The sequence below is a fragment of the Styela clava genome, chromosome 5 (assembly GCF_964204865.1).
Source record: "Styela clava chromosome 5, kaStyClav1.hap1.2, whole genome shotgun sequence".
Lineage (NCBI taxonomy): Eukaryota > Metazoa > Chordata > Ascidiacea > Stolidobranchia > Styelidae > Styela > Styela clava.
Genome location: NC_135254.1, coordinates 16690422 through 16708317, shown reverse-complemented (window position 1 = coordinate 16708317; position 17896 = coordinate 16690422). Strand labels below are relative to the sequence as shown.

The 17896-nt window shown below is 32.8% G+C and overlaps 3 protein-coding genes across 4 annotated transcripts in view; 1 reads left to right on the top strand and 2 right to left on the bottom strand.

The window, feature by feature from the left end:
* Window positions 1–17896, top strand: part of LOC120344806 (macrophage mannose receptor 1-like) — a 37481-nt gene that overhangs the window by 5277 nt on the left and 14308 nt on the right. Inside the window, exons 11-25 of the mRNA XM_039414117.2 lie at window positions 243–376; window positions 963–1042; window positions 1517–1633; window positions 2251–2413; window positions 2993–3099; window positions 3206–3339; window positions 3850–3890; window positions 4441–4620; window positions 5127–5245; window positions 5774–5939; window positions 6484–6611; window positions 8127–8268; window positions 8866–9054; window positions 9458–9612; window positions 9845–10058. Of these exons, the coding sequence (XP_039270051.2) occupies window positions 243–376; window positions 963–1042; window positions 1517–1633; window positions 2251–2413; window positions 2993–3099; window positions 3206–3339; window positions 3850–3890; window positions 4441–4620; window positions 5127–5245; window positions 5774–5939; window positions 6484–6611; window positions 8127–8268; window positions 8866–9054; window positions 9458–9612; window positions 9845–10058 (2069 nt within the window). The remainder of the gene's footprint in view (window positions 1–242; window positions 377–962; window positions 1043–1516; window positions 1634–2250; window positions 2414–2992; window positions 3100–3205; window positions 3340–3849; window positions 3891–4440; window positions 4621–5126; window positions 5246–5773; window positions 5940–6483; window positions 6612–8126; window positions 8269–8865; window positions 9055–9457; window positions 9613–9844; window positions 10059–17896) is intronic.
* Window positions 10945–14109, bottom strand: LOC120344976 (uncharacterized). 2 transcript variants are annotated; one of them, XM_039414327.2, is made up of 5 exons: window positions 13936–14109; window positions 13405–13487; window positions 12585–12758; window positions 11924–12112; window positions 10945–11321 (listed from the first exon to the last, which is right to left on the bottom strand). In XM_039414327.2, the coding sequence occupies exons 1-5, from the start codon at window positions 14030–14032 to the stop codon at window positions 11067–11069; spliced, it is 798 nt and encodes a 265-aa protein (XP_039270261.2). In that variant the 5' UTR covers window positions 14033–14109; the 3' UTR covers window positions 10945–11066. The 2 variants fall into 2 exon arrangements, with proteins under 2 accessions (XP_039270261.2, XP_039270262.2); XM_039414328.2 differs by having other exon boundaries at window positions 13414–13487.
* LOC120344977 (uncharacterized) lies at window positions 15829–17774 on the bottom strand. Its single transcript, XM_039414329.2, has 3 exons — window positions 17391–17774; window positions 16680–16868; window positions 15829–16083 (listed from the first exon to the last, which is right to left on the bottom strand). Exons 1-3 carry the CDS (start codon window positions 17733–17735, stop codon window positions 15829–15831), a joined length of 789 nt encoding a protein of 262 aa, XP_039270263.2. The 5' UTR covers window positions 17736–17774.

Sequence of the window (17896 nt, the reverse complement as noted above, 5' to 3'; positions counted from 1 at the left end):
TGGGAAGTGAAAGCGTATTTTTTTTCTTTTATACCCCCATATCATTAACAATTCATTCTCAATAAAATTTTGCATAACTGTAAGGTGGCTAACTTTTGTATATCAATACTGGCATTTGAGCATAATCTATTCAAGACTTGTGGTAAAACAAACTTATATTGAGTCTCAATTTATAATCCACGAGCTAATTATTGCTAAACTTTGAGAATTGATTATTTTTTTTAAAAACTACTTATTTTTAGAACACCTCAAAACTACCCAGATTCTGGCTTAGTCGGAAACTACTGCAGAAATCCCGATGGTGAACCCCGGCCATGGTGCTTCACAATGGATCCCAAAGTAAGATGGGACTTCTGTAGTGTTCCGATTTGCCCAGGTGAGTTGCAATTTCTTGGCATTCAATTTTTGTCTATTCATAAGTGTTGCACAAATTCATGAATCTCGCCATTTGTTATAACATGAAGATGTATCATTAAACCAAATTTTATCTAGCTTATTTTGTAAAATGTCTATGCACCAAACCACCCTGCTAAAAGGAGTACAACCAGACTAGTTTTCCAATATTTTCTTGAAGCGTTTTTAAACCTTATCAAACCTATGTACAATGAGTCAATGATTGGTAGGCATATACTACTCTTTCTGATTTTTCACTTGTTTGTCATTGCTCGTCTAATTTAATACACTCTGGGTGAGATCGTTGTGTGGACATGACTATGTAACTATGACACCGATAAATATAAATAGATCCATCGTTCTTACTACTTTCTGAGTTTTCTAGAATACGTCCTGTTTTTTCTTTATCCAGTGCTGTCCTGCAATTTTTATCTTGTTGTATTATTCATATACCACACGGTATATATATTATTTATAAACTATATTGATGCATTATACTACAGTCCTATAAACTTTTTGCAAGAAAAATAAGTTTTTCAAACTAACAACGTGACTAACACTTTTTTAAGCTTATATTCCAACTGGATGGTCGCCATCTTCCTCAACTACAAACCAGTGGGTCCAAGTTATGTTTGATAATTACTTCAAGGTATATAAGTTACATTGATTGTTAACTATTTAATATAGACTTTTTTGAGAAATCAGACATAGACGTAGCACCATTTATACAACAATTGATGTATTAAAATGAAAAATTAATGCTTTTTATTGAATTAATTCATTTGAAAAAATCATTTATTCCATGTCTCTTGTTCCCGACATATTCGCTGATTTTTATGTGTTGGAGGTTATAAACTATGAATAAAGATTCAGGACTATGTCTAGAAGATATCCATAGATCTGTTATTTAATGCAGAGCTGACGTAGTTTTGGCGACACTCTCTTATAATCTATCAGAGATGAGTCTCTTTTACCTCGAGTGAGTGTTTGTGACCTTGAAAATTAGAACAATTTTAAAGTATGTATGTATGTTTGATATTCCCTTTTTTATTTAACGATCCACAAACTAGTATTGGTATCAATAATTCTGAGTAATTATGTTAAAAATCTAAATATCAAATAGGTGGCTGGAGTTACAACTTACTCCTACTCAACATCTTATGTGAAAACATATAAAGTACAGTTCAGTGATACAGGAGTTTCATTCCAAACATATAGAAACCAGAATCAAGATGATCACGTAAGTACTTCAAAATGCTAATTCACTATTTCTCACATACGTTTTGATCAAAAGTAGCAATGCCAAATCATAAGCATTGAGAAGTGCATTATAAAGGAAATATAATTTAGATGAATAAAAGTGTGTAATAATCTACGATATTCTAGAATAATCCGAATTCAGGGTATCAGATAGTTATAATAACACACTGTTTAAAAAAAATCCAGAAGCCAAAAAAATTTGCATTGTGGGTATTCTGTATTTGGTGTTTTGATCCTTCTCCAATTTGTACGTACCTGAGGTATTTTACTGAATTAATTATTTTCTCCATTTAGTGACAGACATGGCCAGAACTTGATCACACAAAATTTATATTATAGTACACAAACTAAAATTTTCTGAATTGAAAATACATATTCGGAGGGTCACCAAAATTTCATTTTAGATTTATCGACTTTTACCATATTTAGCAAGCTAGTTTCATGTGTATTTGTGAGTTTTTATTTTCCTATACGCTAATCGAAAAGTGCCAAGATTAAACTTATTTTTTATCATATTATCATATATCACATATTTTTCTCTCATTCACAATGATAACTGGTAAATAGGTACCATTAGAAAATGTTTCTTATATTCAGATATTCATTGGCGTAAATGAACCAAACGCAGAATACACCGACATACTTCGTGAACCTCTCACTACCAGATTTTTACGAGTTTTACCACAATCATGGAACTCAAGAATTACCTTACAATTTGAAGTAAATGGATGCTACGCTGATAGAAGAATTACATGTGCAGGTCAGTGACGTACTAGCACAAAAACACAATCCAACAGCGTCATAGTATTGAACAGCATAATTGAAGTAGGGGAAAGTGGGGAAGGTTGGGCACTTTTTTCTTTTGCATCTTTTGAGTCCTACAACCTGTACATTCATTTTACATTGCGGGACTAATGCATAGGGGGGTAAATGTAGTTTTAATTCGACGACTAAGAAATTTCCTAGCGACACACATCTTACCACCAAAATGCTTTGAAAAACGGTTGTCAAGCGTTGCGCTGCACACCAATTGTGGTAAACATTCGGACACACCCTTTAGCACAAGGGGGCTATTTATTAATTCAACGTGTATTCTGTTAAAAATAACAACATAATGGTATTCGTGCGTTTTTTTACTTCAGTTTTGAAATACGATCGTTCACACTATCAATTGACTCTTTAGTGTTATCTGCACTTATGCTGAAAATATTATCATTTCGCTACCGATAACTATGAAAAATATTTGAAGTATTGAAAGGGGTATTTTCAGTTTAGTGTACATCATTTACCAGTTGCCTTGTAAATGTATACTATTATCAAAATGCGACTTTTTTTCCAGACAAAGGTACACAATTTGAAGAGGATTCTGTTACAATTGCATGTCCAGGTGGATGTGTCGAAGATTTGGGAAGTGGTATTGTATACGGCACTGATACATACACAGAAGTAAGTATGTTTTGTTTTTATATGAACACATCTAGTAACATATATTGATGCTTTGTCATAAAGCGCAGATAATTTTTTAATTTGTTTCTTTTATTTATTTGTTTAGTCCTCAGCAATTTGTCCTGCCGCTATCCACGCAGGAAAACTTTCTAATGCTCATGGTGGAAGCGTCTCTTTTGCCAAAATAAATGGCAAAAATTCGTACGATGGTTCAACAAGACACGGGATCTCTAGCATATCGTAAGTTCTTCATTCTATAATTCAATATATAAAAATAATATAAGATGAGTATATTAAACAGCGACAGTATACATGTGCATAATGTTTCTAACCAGTACATGTAATTATTTTCTTTATGTTTTTTGTAGTTGAAGTTATGTTATATCATCACCGCTACCGTATAAGCTACACACAAAAAAACATACTCAATGCGTCATGGCATACTGAGTGTCGTCTTGAACAGAATATCAAATTACCCTTGCATTAAAATAAGGAAACAAAGATTTTGGGATGTCTAACAACGTTTTTATTGGACATTTATATATTGTTACGTTTATTTTGTCGCAATTTTTATACTATATTATATATACCGGTACTTTGAAATGCACAACTTAATAAACAGTTTTTTTTTAAAAAGATTTCACTAAAATGAATTTAAAAATATACCCTGGAAGATATAATAATCTACAACTATAATTTTCTCTTTATCTGTGTATACCTTAATATTTCTCATGTGTTTCCTATTTTTAGATTCCAAACTGCAAAACACTCAATGATATTCAATGGACTAGGTAAATATAATCTTTACATGATAATTTAAAATTTCAAGTTTTTCATTCATTATTTGACATCATACAGTAAATAGATCATTTTGTCTTACATATAAAAAAGATGACTGGTACATATAGTTAAGTTTATTTACATATATATTTTCAACTACATAGCATTTCTCGATAATTATTTGTTTGCTGAGTCTAGTATCCAAGAAAATATAATTCAATATCCATTTACTTGAAATTTGTATCTGCGTTATCAAGATTTCTAGATGTATCCCATGTCATTTTTCTTAAAAAATTCAATAGTTGAAAATTAAATTTTAAAACGTATCAATGACTAATTTAGGCAAAATAATTTTTCCATATAAATAACGTAATAATAATAACGTATGATAACGTGGTGAAGCTGTACATATACAGCCACAGCCAGATTATGCATATCCAGCCAATCATATACAAATACAACCAATGTCATATGTATATCACATTACCAATCCCACTCAATTTTTGGAGGTAATAATAAAATAATGAAATATAAATGAATATTCGTTGTTATTTACCTCAGCCTTCAGGTGTCCAGATAACTGGTACCCATGGAATGATCACTGCTACCATTTCTCTCCTCCTGGTATGGAAAAACCATGGACAGAAGCCAGGGCAGATTGTCAAGCAATGGGTGGAGATCTGGTGTCAATTTTAAGCCAAGCTGAAAACGACTTCGTTCTCGTAACTATTGTGCAAGCCAGTAAGTTATCATGAATTGCGTAGTTTTACCAAAATTGGAACAGTCAAATGAAACAATGTTTTTGGAGATGTCATTATATGAGTTAAATTTATTAGATTGTTTTACACTTTTTTACAACTTTATATGAAATACAGTTTAATAATAAAATAATAATACACGTTTAAATAATTCAATATATACATATTATAGTTCTGATTTGACTTGAGCACTGAATTTGCCCTCGTTAACCTGACTAACGTGCTTTAGACACATTGAATTAGTATAGCAAAACTAGGAGGTATGAAATAAATGTTAGCAGGTCCAGATTGCAAAAGAGTCGTAGTTTCTAACAGTGACTCGTGAAAATCTATATTGTTAAATTACAGAAAGTCAAGGGCCCTTGAGAGCAGTGCTTTTTTTTTTTATCTCGCATGGCTTGTCGCTCTCATTGTTCTGGCAATATGAAATATATAATAATAGTGAGATGTATCATCATATTATCATAATCATATGATGCACAATTTTAGTCAATGGCAATCAAGTTTGGATTGGATTGAATTCTTTGGACACATTGAATTGGTATGAATGGAGTGATGGATCACCTGTAACATTGACGAAATGGTATCTTCATCAACCAGATCATGATGTAAGTATTTTTTATACGAAATAATATAAGATTGCAAATGTATATGACAAGAATTTGGTCCCTCTTTTAAATATGGATGAGTAACTATGTCGCATTTGAACTTCGTGAAAATGATTCAAATTAAATATGTTGAATAAATCAAGAAATTTTCTCATTAAGGACTTTCCTCATGTTACAGCTGTACATGTACACATGGTGTACTGTGTCTTCAACTATATACCCGTATGTCAAACCGGAGATTAACCAGCCCAAAATTTAGGGGGTGGGGCAAATTCATTTATTCCTTTTTAATATGACGTTTACTCGTGCCTTCCGCTTCGAACAAGGCAGGTACAAGCAGTCACTCATATCTAACGATTTCTTAAAAAACCTTGAAATTGTACCTTAAAATAGGTACAATTTTCTTTTCGCTGCAAATACCGCAATATCCTTTTTTTAGATATACGTTGAAAACAATTTTGGGTGCAAACCCTTCTATCCCTTGGCTATGTCAAGATGTGTTCAATATCTGTTTCATATTTGTTGCAGAGTGAACAATGCGTTAACATATATCGAAATGGTGGATACTGGAACGACGCATATTGTACCAAAAACTATGCTTACATGTGCAAGAAAGAAAAGGAACATCTTCCACCAGTGACCACCATGTTTCCTCCGACAGACGACGGTTGTGAGCTTGGATGGAAAGGAAGCGGTAAATAAACATGTTTTTTTTTGCTACAACTCGCTACCAAGTCTCCGCCACAGGATGGAACTCAACAAACATTTGTTTTATTTATTATCTATTCGTTCAGTTTAATAGGGATATGAAATTGGTAGAAGGTGTAGTTTACAGCAGTGGTGAAATTCAGGGGGTTTGCGGGGTCTCGTTCTTGAAGTGCCCGGGTAATCGGCGAAGCTTTTCGTTTTGTTTTAGTCGTTAAACGACTGCAGCAAGTGGGTGCATTACTGCTGACGACTAGCGTTGTATTTGTATCATGTTTGAGTAGATTACGTAGAGACATACATTACTAAATATGCCGTTCAAAATGTTCCTATTATGTGATCTTATGTAACGAACTCGTATTGTTATAGAACTATAAGTTCGACCTGGTTTTCTAAAATAGAGAACCCGTTGTTACCGAGTTCGACAACCCGTTCTTAAAATATTGAATCTCATCACTGTCATTTCTGAAAATGAGAAATTTATTAAAAAAATTAAATTTATGCAAGTTGTAATGTAAAGATGATTTTTGCAGGAAATTCCTGTTATTGGACTAGCAGCGACACTGCCCCGTATGCTTATGCCAACCAATTATGCACAGAAATGGGAGCACATTTGGTATCAATACACGACCATTATGAACAGGCTTTTGTGCATGCTCATGTAAGTTAACATTATTTAATTTAGAATACATGAAGAGGTTTAAATAGCCATCACATATTATTTGTGATCTTGATGCATACCACATAAAACTATTCTCGTAATCCAATATTTTTTTAAAATATGTAAAAATTATGATAAATTTCTTCAATTAAAGTTTAGCAGCGCTTTTTGGAATTGGGTTTACAGTTCAGAATTCAATACCCGATTCAATGCATATAAAATTCAAAACATTCATGAAGTATGAGCAAATGAAATTTGTTGATAAGAAAAATACTAAATGCTATGTCGTCAATCCAAGCTAAGCTCTAGTGAAATTGATACTAACTCAGTGCTCTTCAACCTTTTTGTTATTGCGGAACCCCTGATATCATTTTTCGTTTTTTATGGAACCCCAAATAATAAAAATAAAACACGAAATACTCGTGACACAAAATATTTGTAATTCAAATATTTCCACCTCAACAACAAAACAGAAAGAAGGTAACAAGCGTGAATTTCAATGACTAGGTTGTTCTTGCATTTTCTTTGCAATATTCTTGAATCGTGGCTCCACGGCGCTCAAAGCAATTCTCATACTCATGTCTGTACTCTTTAAACAACTTCGTTTTTGTTATTAATAGTTGTTAAAGCAGAAAATGCTGATTTACACAAATTGACACAGAAGTTTCAATGCATTTTTGCAATTGCTGTACCCTCTTTGTGAAGAGAAATCCAAAAATATTCCTTCCCATTTTTTTCGAAGGTTTTCTCAGAATTAATATCATTACGGATATCTAGGAGTCCTTCTTGCTGTTGCGCACTTAGAAATTCATCCAAAAACGGAAAAGAAGAATAATCATTTTTTGCAACTTTACTGGCCCAGCAGTCATTTTTTCCTTTACGCGGAACCCTATAAACCCACGGAACCCCACTGCATGTGTTGCGGAACCCTAGGGTTCCGCGTAACCCCTGTTGAAGAGCACTGTACTAACTAGTATAAATTGTCATTCGCCTATAACAAACATTTTGTAATATCAGATATTCTTGCCTAATTTGATTTTGGTTCATGAAATGTTTGTTAGATATACAAATAATGTTAGGTGTAAGATATCCCGAACACCCGGATCGCGGTCCGAATCCGGACCTTTCGAGTATTTGATTCGCACCTATTTTGGATCATTAGCCCCATTTTTAAAGTTTCATTTTATAAAATGATTTTTATTGTTTTGAATCTATATGAAAATAACTATAACACCATAATAAACGATCTTGATTAGCTGATAATCATTAGCCGGTCGATGAAGTGTGTGCGTTTAGGGATGTAAAAATATATTTTTTGGAAATAATTTTGAAGTTTTGTATCCGGATCTTTGGTGAAAATAGTTGAGTAGCCCTGCTCTATGACATCATAACTGAAATTGTATACATAGTCAGTCTCCCGAGTATGATATTGTTAGCTTTTTTGTTGTTTTCGTAGATACCTCAGTTGAATTGTAAATTATATTTTGGACATAGCCTATATGATTCTCTTTTTAGGTCACATCTACTGTGCCTCCTACCTTAGGATACACATCCTGGATAGGTATGGCAGCTACAAATGACGATAAAGGAGCTCAGATATATTACTGGGTATCTGGTGAAGAAATTAGTTACACATTGTGGGATCAGTATCAACCAGGTATCGTATTCCTATCATCTGGAGCTATGACGTAATAAATGATGACTTTATCACGTTGAAAAAAAGAAAAAAGTTTAATAAAAGTTTCGGAAAATAAATTTCCAGTCTTTTTTGCATGAAATTTGCAAAATTTGCATTTTTAATGAATGTCTGTATATATATTCCCAACACATATAACCAATTTTTATGCAGTTTTGTTATCCCACACAAACTTTGCGGAAACAACGACAAACACTTTTCCAGTGGAATTCTATCATTTCTGTCTTTTGATCAATCTGAATATAAATTTTAAAACGATTTTCTGTAATAATTAAGTCCAAGTATACTTATACTTTTTAAAACTTACAATTTCATTATTTTTACTGCATTGCGTTTTTGCACTCATGCAATATCAAGTTCATTCATAAAGTTGTATTAATATCTAGACTTCGGAATTCATAAATCGATTTACTTAAACTAAAAATAATCTTACCATTATTCGGAAATCTGTTAAAAGCTATGACGTATTTGCCTTTTTCTGGGAAAAATTTGCTACATGAACTATCTTTACTCACTTCGAACAATTCGAATTTAAAAACAGCGAAAAATTTAATTTAGACGTTGATATGAAATGTTATTTCCCATTCGTTTACAATGGACAAACTTACTACGAATGCACTACAGTTAATAATCCTTTCGTTTTGTTGGATCTACCATGGTGTAGTATGACACCAGTTTTCGCAGTTGCTTATATGTTTTGTGGAACTGGCAATGCTCAAGGATGTGGATACATGGATGACAGATCAGGTTTGTTTATTCATATTAGGTATCAAAGTTTAGAAATTTAGTCTAGCATATCTGACGACCAACATTCTTATCATTGAAATGCTCTAATTACTAAGCAACCTTGATGCATATAGTATGCATTTAATCTACTAAGCACAATTTCTGAGAAGATTTTGGCCAGGTATGAAGAACTTGTAACTTAGTAGTGAGTGATAAATTTGATTATAAAGTCTTGTGTGCGATAGTTGCAAGCTGAAAGCGTTGTTCGGTTTAATATTGACTGTAATTGGATGTTTAAACGGGTGGGTAAAATTTAGGATCGCACCATATTTATCTTCCTACTATTCTGCCTCTGTTACAGAAAACTACTAAGTCGATGCTCGAGGAAATATCTGTAAATATTTATTCGTTGTTTTGATCCCAGGTTACTGGTCAATGGACCTCTGCACTTCCTTACGTTACTACACTTGCGAAAAGCCTAGAATTGGATACACAGAACCAGTACGTACAACAGAATCTCCACGAGGATCGTGTTCAGAAGGCTGGATAAAAACAGACAACCTTGTAGAATGTTACCAGGTAGTTTCAACAATTTGTTTCATCTTTTTTTGAAAGTTGAGTACGTGAAAAAATAAAATTATGTTATATTTTGAATAAACTTTGTAATTCAAATTTTGCAGATGGACAAAATTGCAAAATAAAATATAATAGCTACTAAATCGTTGAAATAAAGCATATCTACAACGTTTGGTATTTTGTAATATACACTTGTTTCAACAGAAAAGTTTTTATTTCTACTTATATTTTTCAGCTGAACGAATTTGCGGATTTATCTGGACGAGCGACCTGGCAACAAGCTTACGATCATTGCACGTCACAGAACGCTGATCTTGTCTCGATCCACAGCAGCGTCGAAGAAGTGGAGATTGCAAAATTGGTTCAAGATTATGGAGTGAATTCTTATACTGACTTTTGGATTGGGCTTAACTCCATTAGCAACAACGCAGGATATAGCTGGTCGGATGGTAATTATTACTCTTCTTACTTTATATGAATAAAGTGAAAGATTGATGGCACATGTTTTCTTAACGTAAAGTTTACTCTGTTCCTAGCCAATTTTCAAATTCCGGAATGCCGTGAAAGTGTTTAAAATCGCTCAATTTTTTTAATCTATTGAATTCAAAAGTTTAACACAATCTTATCATATTTATCAAACACAACACCACAGAGGCTTTATTAAAAATTCCTGAATTCAAACTTTATAGCGACTTATTACTCGAAGTATTGTTCTTAACAACTCAACTCTCATTTAAATCTCATCAACATCTGAAATACACTTTGGCATCATTAACTTGGGTACCCAAGTTGAATACAAAAAATTGCCTTTTCCTTATAGCTGGCATTTCTTTTACATCGCCAAGAAAAAGGGGCTATACAGTAGAGAAATATTATACTTAGAACCTATAATCATCCGAAGATACTGTGGATTACTTGGTCCACATTTGTCTTCTTTTAGCACGCTTGGCCCATTTGACCCGCACTTGTCAACCTGTTCTGAGTTATGATAGTTAAATATTGTGGGGTATATGGCTAAATCAAGCATATTAAGTGGGAATCGTGTTATGTTCTGAGTTAGAATAGATACAATACTTTAGCAGAAAGTCAGAGTATTCATACGAAGTGAGATTTATACAATTGAGACAGAAAATTTTGTGGAACCCATTCAAGTTGGTCTATTAGTTAAGTTCTACTTATTCGTCTCTGTCGAGTAAAGGGTGTTCAACGAAATCAAATGATATTCAATTTTTGTGATATTAATTAATCGACATGGGAAGAGCTTAATAAAAATGATGGTGGACTTGTCAAAAATCCATAAAAATGGTTCTAAAACAATTTTAAATAAGAGACAAATTTTCTTCAACAACAAATACAATATTAAAACGTATTTAGGAATATTTTTCCTTGCTTATCGCCTATTATATATTCACAACTTATTTGCAGTGATACTTTTAAATAATTTTCAGTCTCCATATTTAATGTCGAAAAGCTGGTATAACAGGTATTGCATCGATTTCTCTCTCCAAAGCATCTTTCCAAAACTCAATTACAGTTTCATAGTCGGATTTTCCCCCACTTTCGCTAATGATGATGTAATATGATGTCATTCTCAGCAACTGGTGATAGATTTTCACTCCCTTTCTGTACTTTTCAGCCTTTTCGTTGAATTTCAGGTATAACTGTAGACCAGCGATCACTCCGGTGATACCAGTGAAGACGTTTTGTAATATCTGTGAATGTGATTCAGTATAGCTATTATTGCTATTGTGGTTATTCTAAACCCCGTCGGCTCACTAGATATTATTCCCAGCGAAAAATATAAAACGACTGGGCGAAGGGAAGGAATAGATTTTGATATCTCCTTCATTAACAAACGTCCGCACGCGTCCACACATGCAACGTTCACTTGTATTTGCGATATTTCGATCCAAAAATAATTTCCGAAATGTTATACATAATTGACGACAAATTAAATGTTACAGCGACGATTGCTTTGAATGTTACATCAATATCTTGTGACAACTCGATGAATTTGTTTTACGTGCAATCTACGAAATGTCAGTGATTCTATTTTATCAATGAATTAAAATCACGTATAGTTTGCGAAGAACTACTTAAAACATGCTTTTTTGTTTTAATGCTGCTAGCACAGTTCATACATATATACATGAAAATCTTTTTGGCAATTTTTTTTCGGTCACTGGTATTAGACAAATCGTCTTTCTTAGAAAGTTAACGTTACGAAATATCACTAATTGGACTTTGTTAAGGTACAGTAAAATACGCATGAATTTGGTTATTTCTATTTACTACACAAACTTATCGAACTTACTATGAGAGTTTCGTTGGAGATTGAGTCACCTCGGAATGGCTGCAAAATCAGCTGGGTAATTTGCAGCAGCAATATGGTGAAGCTTATGACCGGGCCAGTGCTGTAATACAATTTTGCTCGAAGTTCCCACTTTTTGACTTTCTTTTCAAATCGTTCTCGTAACTTCATTATCAGATGAACATAATCAATCTGAAGCAATAGTTGTAAGTCTTTATTTAATAAAGCTTTCCGAGATGTCATTTTTCAAGAAAACCGTAGACAGATTTGAATTACGTCTATTCGAAGTAAATATGGTTTGTTGGTATATTCTCACCCAGGATTGAAATAAAATGAATCTGAGATAATTATGATGATCACTCTAGGTGATTTGATAAATTGAGGAAAATATTTCTTAAAGGTGACAACAAAATATGACTACGCGCGCGAGAGAGGGTAGTATAATAATTACGCGATGCAGGTGAAGTGGGATTGGTCACATTAATGCCAGGTGCAAAGGAAGGCCTGTAAATTTGATGGAGAGAGTGAGAGATTTTTCGTTAGCCTATTGGTATATATTCACTTCATGAAAGGTGAAATACAATTAAATAGGCTACACCTATTTGAAAACATGTCAGCATTTGCAGATTTGACGCTCTGTTATTTGTTTTATCAAAAATCCCACCTCTTCTGGATTGGTAATATCGACAATGTGATGTAAGGGTCCATATTTATGCAAATCCTTTAATTCGTCTTCGCTTGGTGGTGGAGGTTCCTTTTCATCTTCTGACATTTCACTGAATACGTCTGGTATTTGATCCATTGTTGTTTCACTCCTCACCTCTTGATTTTCATTTTCCTGTTTAAATGATATTTTTGAAGTTTGGTCCTCAGCATGCGCCGACTCCGAGTTTAAAATTTAAAAGTTCGGTCTCAAATTAAGTAGATTCACTCACATGTCACAAATCTGAGTCATTTCAAATTTCATATATACAACAGTGAAATAGATAAGAATGAATACGAGTCATTGAAACCATCACTTCACGTTAATCACGTATTGACTACATTTACTATTTCTATTATCCTTATTATCTATTTTGGCTTATTCCAACAACAAGATAATTTTCCAATACAGCATCAGTGAACGTGTTGTATTTAGGCGATTTTTTTTTACTTTTTCACTTACGTCCCAAGTCGTGCCTTTCAGTCGATTCCAAGTAGACTTTTTCGGATATGTAACACAAGTCATGTCGAATTTTTAAAAAAACAATGTTTTCATAGTCATTTACGAAGAATATTCAAATGCTATTTAAAGCTTTTTCTTAAATCTATTCATCTATGACACTTGCATGTAAAATTGTATTTTGAATACGGTATAATATAAAATCTGGCAAAACTCCATTTTTATCGTTAAACAAAATGTGAATCAATTATAGTAGTAGACTACTGGTTCATTGGCAGCACGGTAATATAGAGGAGAAAAATTTCACTTTAAAATTACGCACCGCACTCACATTAACTTTTTCAATCTTCTCTTGAACAACTGATTGTAACAATGGTGCTTTTTCATCGGTTGATCTTCCTACATCTGGAATTAGATTATAAGTTTATTTACTGATGGAAAAGGATTTGGTATAAATTTAGCCATTTTTGCCAATAATGTCTTGGTGTGGCATCGACTCTCATTCGTAAAACATAAATGCAGTGCTGTAATGTAGTATTTATCATTTTTTTTCATCAAGTCGGTTTTTAGTTGTTTCATATGTTTTCCAATACCGTAGATACAGGAACTTTAACAAGATTAGTCAGAGCTCAAATCTCGAAGGCTCAAATGAATTAACGAATTAAAACTGACCATTTGGATTGATTCACGTCTGGCAAAATCTTTTGGCAGTAAATCACAATTTCTGGCTTTGAATATCGCATAATAAATGCTATGAGCATAAGATTCCTTGTTTGCTTACGCTGTGTTAGGGTGACATATTCGGAAAAATTAGAGTGTAATTAAAATTGGAAGTACGGTAAGTTTCGTTTACCTTGTTTTCCTTTACTGGTCGATGACTTCTTTTGACTATCAATGGTACCTGACTGCATTTCCATATCTTTGAATATGCGTAGAGACGATCTGAACATTCTTTACATTGAATAGATACTTATTATTTCACCTTTTTGCTGTAACAACTTATTTTTCTAAACCCCGTACAGACTCTTCATCTATAATAGTTCATAAAAGGTAGTTTTGAAATTGAAAAATGGCTCAATACCCGATTTTGATGGCTTTCTACTTATTGATATTGAAAAATTCGAACAAAAATAGATTGGGGATTCGAATAAATTGGACTAGAAATATCTTCTTTCAGCTTCTACTGTAATCCAAACTAGCTGTAACAGTCTCATTTCGGTATTTTTTTTTCCAGAACTACAGTGGTATACCCATAAAGTCTCCTTACAAGTTAAATAATTTATCATCATGTATATGATTTTCTGCAATAACCAATGAATGTATTTCGTGAGCTCTTGTACTTCACTTGGGCTACATTTTTGTACAAGAGCTAGACCATTTCGGTTGGCTGACGAAATTCCCTGCGATTTCCACAATATTAAACTGCATAATGAAACGGTTTTTCATTTTTTGATTGAATATTTATCTACTTTATTCAAATTACTAAAAATTACCAAGCTTTTAGGGTAATTCAATTGTGCGATTTATTCATTACGATTTCTAATGTAAAACTTTTATATTGTTTGTAAATTCTTTATCAAACTCAAAACGTCGGGAACACAAAAAGTATAATACCTACCTCCCATATCGAGTACTGTACGTTCTTGGGTCAGGTATACATGGCAGTGAATGACTTTAAAATTTTAGTGTTTAGTCTGAATTTCGTTAAACTTTTGATTAGCAATGGGAAATATCAATATCTTCCATATAGTTATAATCTTAAATAGAGGAAATGATCTTCATTTAATCCATAATAGTATTGTGTCGAGTTGAACGGCTATTATTCTGTACATTGCACTGTTGAATATTTGTGTAATTTAACTCGCATTTTTCGGTTTTCAAAGCCTGATTTAGTCTAATAGTTATGTAGCCCAGATGCGTGTGGCCAATTCAATCTGAGTTCCACGCTATTTTCCTAGTACTCTGATAACGATGATATGCTAGTAACTTTTATGATTTGTTTCAACACGCAGCAACATATAATATGTACGAAACAAATGGGAGTTGGTTATGGCTGTAATTTAAAAATAATTTACAATTATCGTGAAGATAAAATGCAATATGGAAGATTTCCGGCAATTAATCAAGTTGTAATGAATATATATGTTCAAAGATCGATATAATTGCTGTGACATGTTCTTCCAAAGGCAATGTTTCAATGCTCTTTGTTTATTTCATGTTTTTTAATAATAATATAGCGTATGTATGATTGCCATCTTTGCCTTTAATATGTTCGTCAAGGTTTTTTTGATCATAGGCACATTCAGTTCCGTGCTGAGTTTTTTTATAATATTTTTTTTTCATGAACAAAAGACGTCTTTTTTGTACACATTTTTCATATATTTTCACTACGTTACAACCCTGTAGGCGTTTTTTCTAATTATAGGCAAAATTCTATCACTCGATAAGGCTTTATTGTCTTTTTCTCAAAGTTGACGAAATCCGCCATAACATACATCATAATGATCAAATTTCAAGTTTTTAGTTGCCCTCATATTGAGAGATAATACACTTCTTTACCTAAAATTATTCTTCTGTGTTTTGAAGCTAGTTCATGGGTTCTACTACACACTTTCAACTCCATGCCATGTGAGCAAAAATTATGTTTCCATATCTCCCCATGTATATTTAAAAGATGAAAAAATAAATATTGAAATCTATAGTGAAAAAATTTCACTTGCTGTTGTCAGAGTCCAAATAAATAATTTTAAGACTTGAAAGCTTGCATCACTGGAACTGATTCGATTTCTTTTTTCAACGCTTCCTTCCAAAATTCAATTGTGTTTTCATAATCTGTTTTTCCTCCGCTTTCGTTCATTATTGTGTAGTATGACGTCATACGTAGAAGGTGATAGTAAATTTTTACTCCTCGTCTATATTTGTCTGCCTTTTCATTATATTTCATCTTTAGTTGAAATCCAGCTATTAGTGCAGTGAAAGCGACCAAAATATTTTGCATCACCTGCGATAACAATAAAATATAAAGCAGATATAATTTGTCCGTTTAGAAATTTTGATTCTGGCTAGAGTTTCCTTGTACTTAGTGCATATTGGAAAGCGTTATAAATCAGAAATAGTTAGTTAACACATCGCTAGACTGACGCATATTATTATGAAACATCAAATATATTTATTACATACCGCCAGATATATTGGTATTGGTTGGTGGTTTTACCAATCGTCCTACCGCTGGCTCCGAGAACTGCTCAAACCAGATTATATTTTTAGATTGGGATCTGATTTTAGTTGGAAGAAAGATTGTATTGAATTAATTAAAAATTCCATTAATTTTTAAAATACTTCTACTAAAAATGAACGAAATTTATTGCACTTGCACTTCTGTTTGTCTTTGTTTGTACACAAAGTTTTCAGTAATTCAGTCCGCTTCACACAAAAGTTATGTTCTCTCTAGAATATGTTGTAAATGACGAGGGCTTTGTTTTAGTGACACAGTCTATTTTTGTACAGGCTAAAAATTCATATCAAGAGTAAAAGTAGATGTTACAGAAGTCTGATATATCATTAATCTTCAACATTTTTCATCATGAAATAACATACAATGAGATTCTTATTTGAAATCCAAATGCCGCGGAACGGTTGTATTGCCATCTGTAAAACTTGCAATGTTAAAAGTGCAAAGGTCATGAGAGATGCAATGTTCGCGTAAAGGTTTATTCGATATTCCCATTTCCTGACTTTCTTCTTAAAACGTTCACGCATTTTTCTAACCAGTTCATCGTGATCAACCTGAATTCAAAAGAAAAAATATAGTTGTGATAATATATTGGGGACGGTGATGCACAATGCCCCCGACCTAATCATACGCGAAATTACAACGTCTTGCCCGGGTTACGTGCAAAAAATTAGATTATGTTACGAATTACGTGAAACGAATGAGTCCATCAATCATCATTTTGTGCATAATCATGTGAGAATTGGCAGTAAGGCTTGTTCAAGTACAACAACCCCAGTCTGGTTGAAATTCAACCGTTTCTGTGGTGTCAAGAGTTTTCAAGATGTTTCCACTGGGTTCGGAGCTGGATTCGTATTTTTAAACTATCCGAATTCGAAGTCGGAATTTTGATTTCCGGGAGACATGGTTTAAGATTTTTGATGGTGATAAAAGAAGTCAACTCTTAAATAAAATCATAAAGTTTACTTGGCGTTTTTAGAAGTATATTGAAGAAGGAAATAGGAGTTGATGGTAAATTTTCCCCGAACCCAAAGCGATGATTTAAACTTGATAACAGTTACTGAATAATAACTTACTGATTCTGGGTTGGTGATGGTAATTGAATGGTGTAAAGACTTTTTCTTTTTCTTCAATTCTTTCTTATTATCTTCACTAAATCCTGGCAAACCGCTCTCTTTCGATAATTTTATATTGTCAATCGACATTTCTTCATTTCTTGTATCGCTTGATGGTCTATTAAACTTCTCAGTTATTGATTTGTTGTCTTCATTCTCGGTGCCTTCGTTGTCGTGTTGTGATTTAATCAACGGAAGTTTTTCTTTAGAAGAGCTATTTTGTTTAGACACAAACTTATTTTCAACGTTATTGTCATTGGACTTCACTTCTTTGTCTTTTATTTTTCGAAGAGAATCCCGAAACATATTTGAAATCTATTTAAATTAATAAATCTGTAAAACTAAATAAAATGAATAGAGAATTTTATATTATTTTTGGAATAGCGTTTTTAATTAATTTTACCATATAAGGTTCCTAATATTTCGGGTTTTGCTATATTACCTCATACTAGGAATATTTAAATATA

Bases quoted from the DNA above. Each gene is read 5' to 3' on its own strand.
- LOC120344976 (XM_039414327.2), bottom strand. From the start codon at position 14,032: ATGTTCAGATCGTCTCTACGCATATTCAAAGATATGGAAATGCAGTCA. The intron at 13,488-13,935 runs GTAAACGAAACT...ATCTAATTCCAG, and splicing joins GACCAGTAAAGGAAAACAAG to ATGTAGGAAGATCAACCGAT. The intron at 11,322-11,923 runs GTAAGTTCGATA...TCACATTCACAG, and splicing joins TCTCCAACGAAACTCTCATA to ATATTACAAAACGTCTTCAC.
- LOC120344977 (XM_039414329.2), bottom strand. From the start codon at position 17,735: ATGTTTCGGGATTCTCTTCGAAAAATAAAAGACAAAGAAGTGAAGTCC. The intron at 16,869-17,390 runs GTAAGTTATTAT...TTTTGAATTCAG, and splicing joins CCATCACCAACCCAGAATCA to GTTGATCACGATGAACTGGT. The intron at 16,084-16,679 runs GTATGTTATTTC...TTGTTATCGCAG, and splicing joins TTTCAAATAAGAATCTCATT to GTGATGCAAAATATTTTGGT.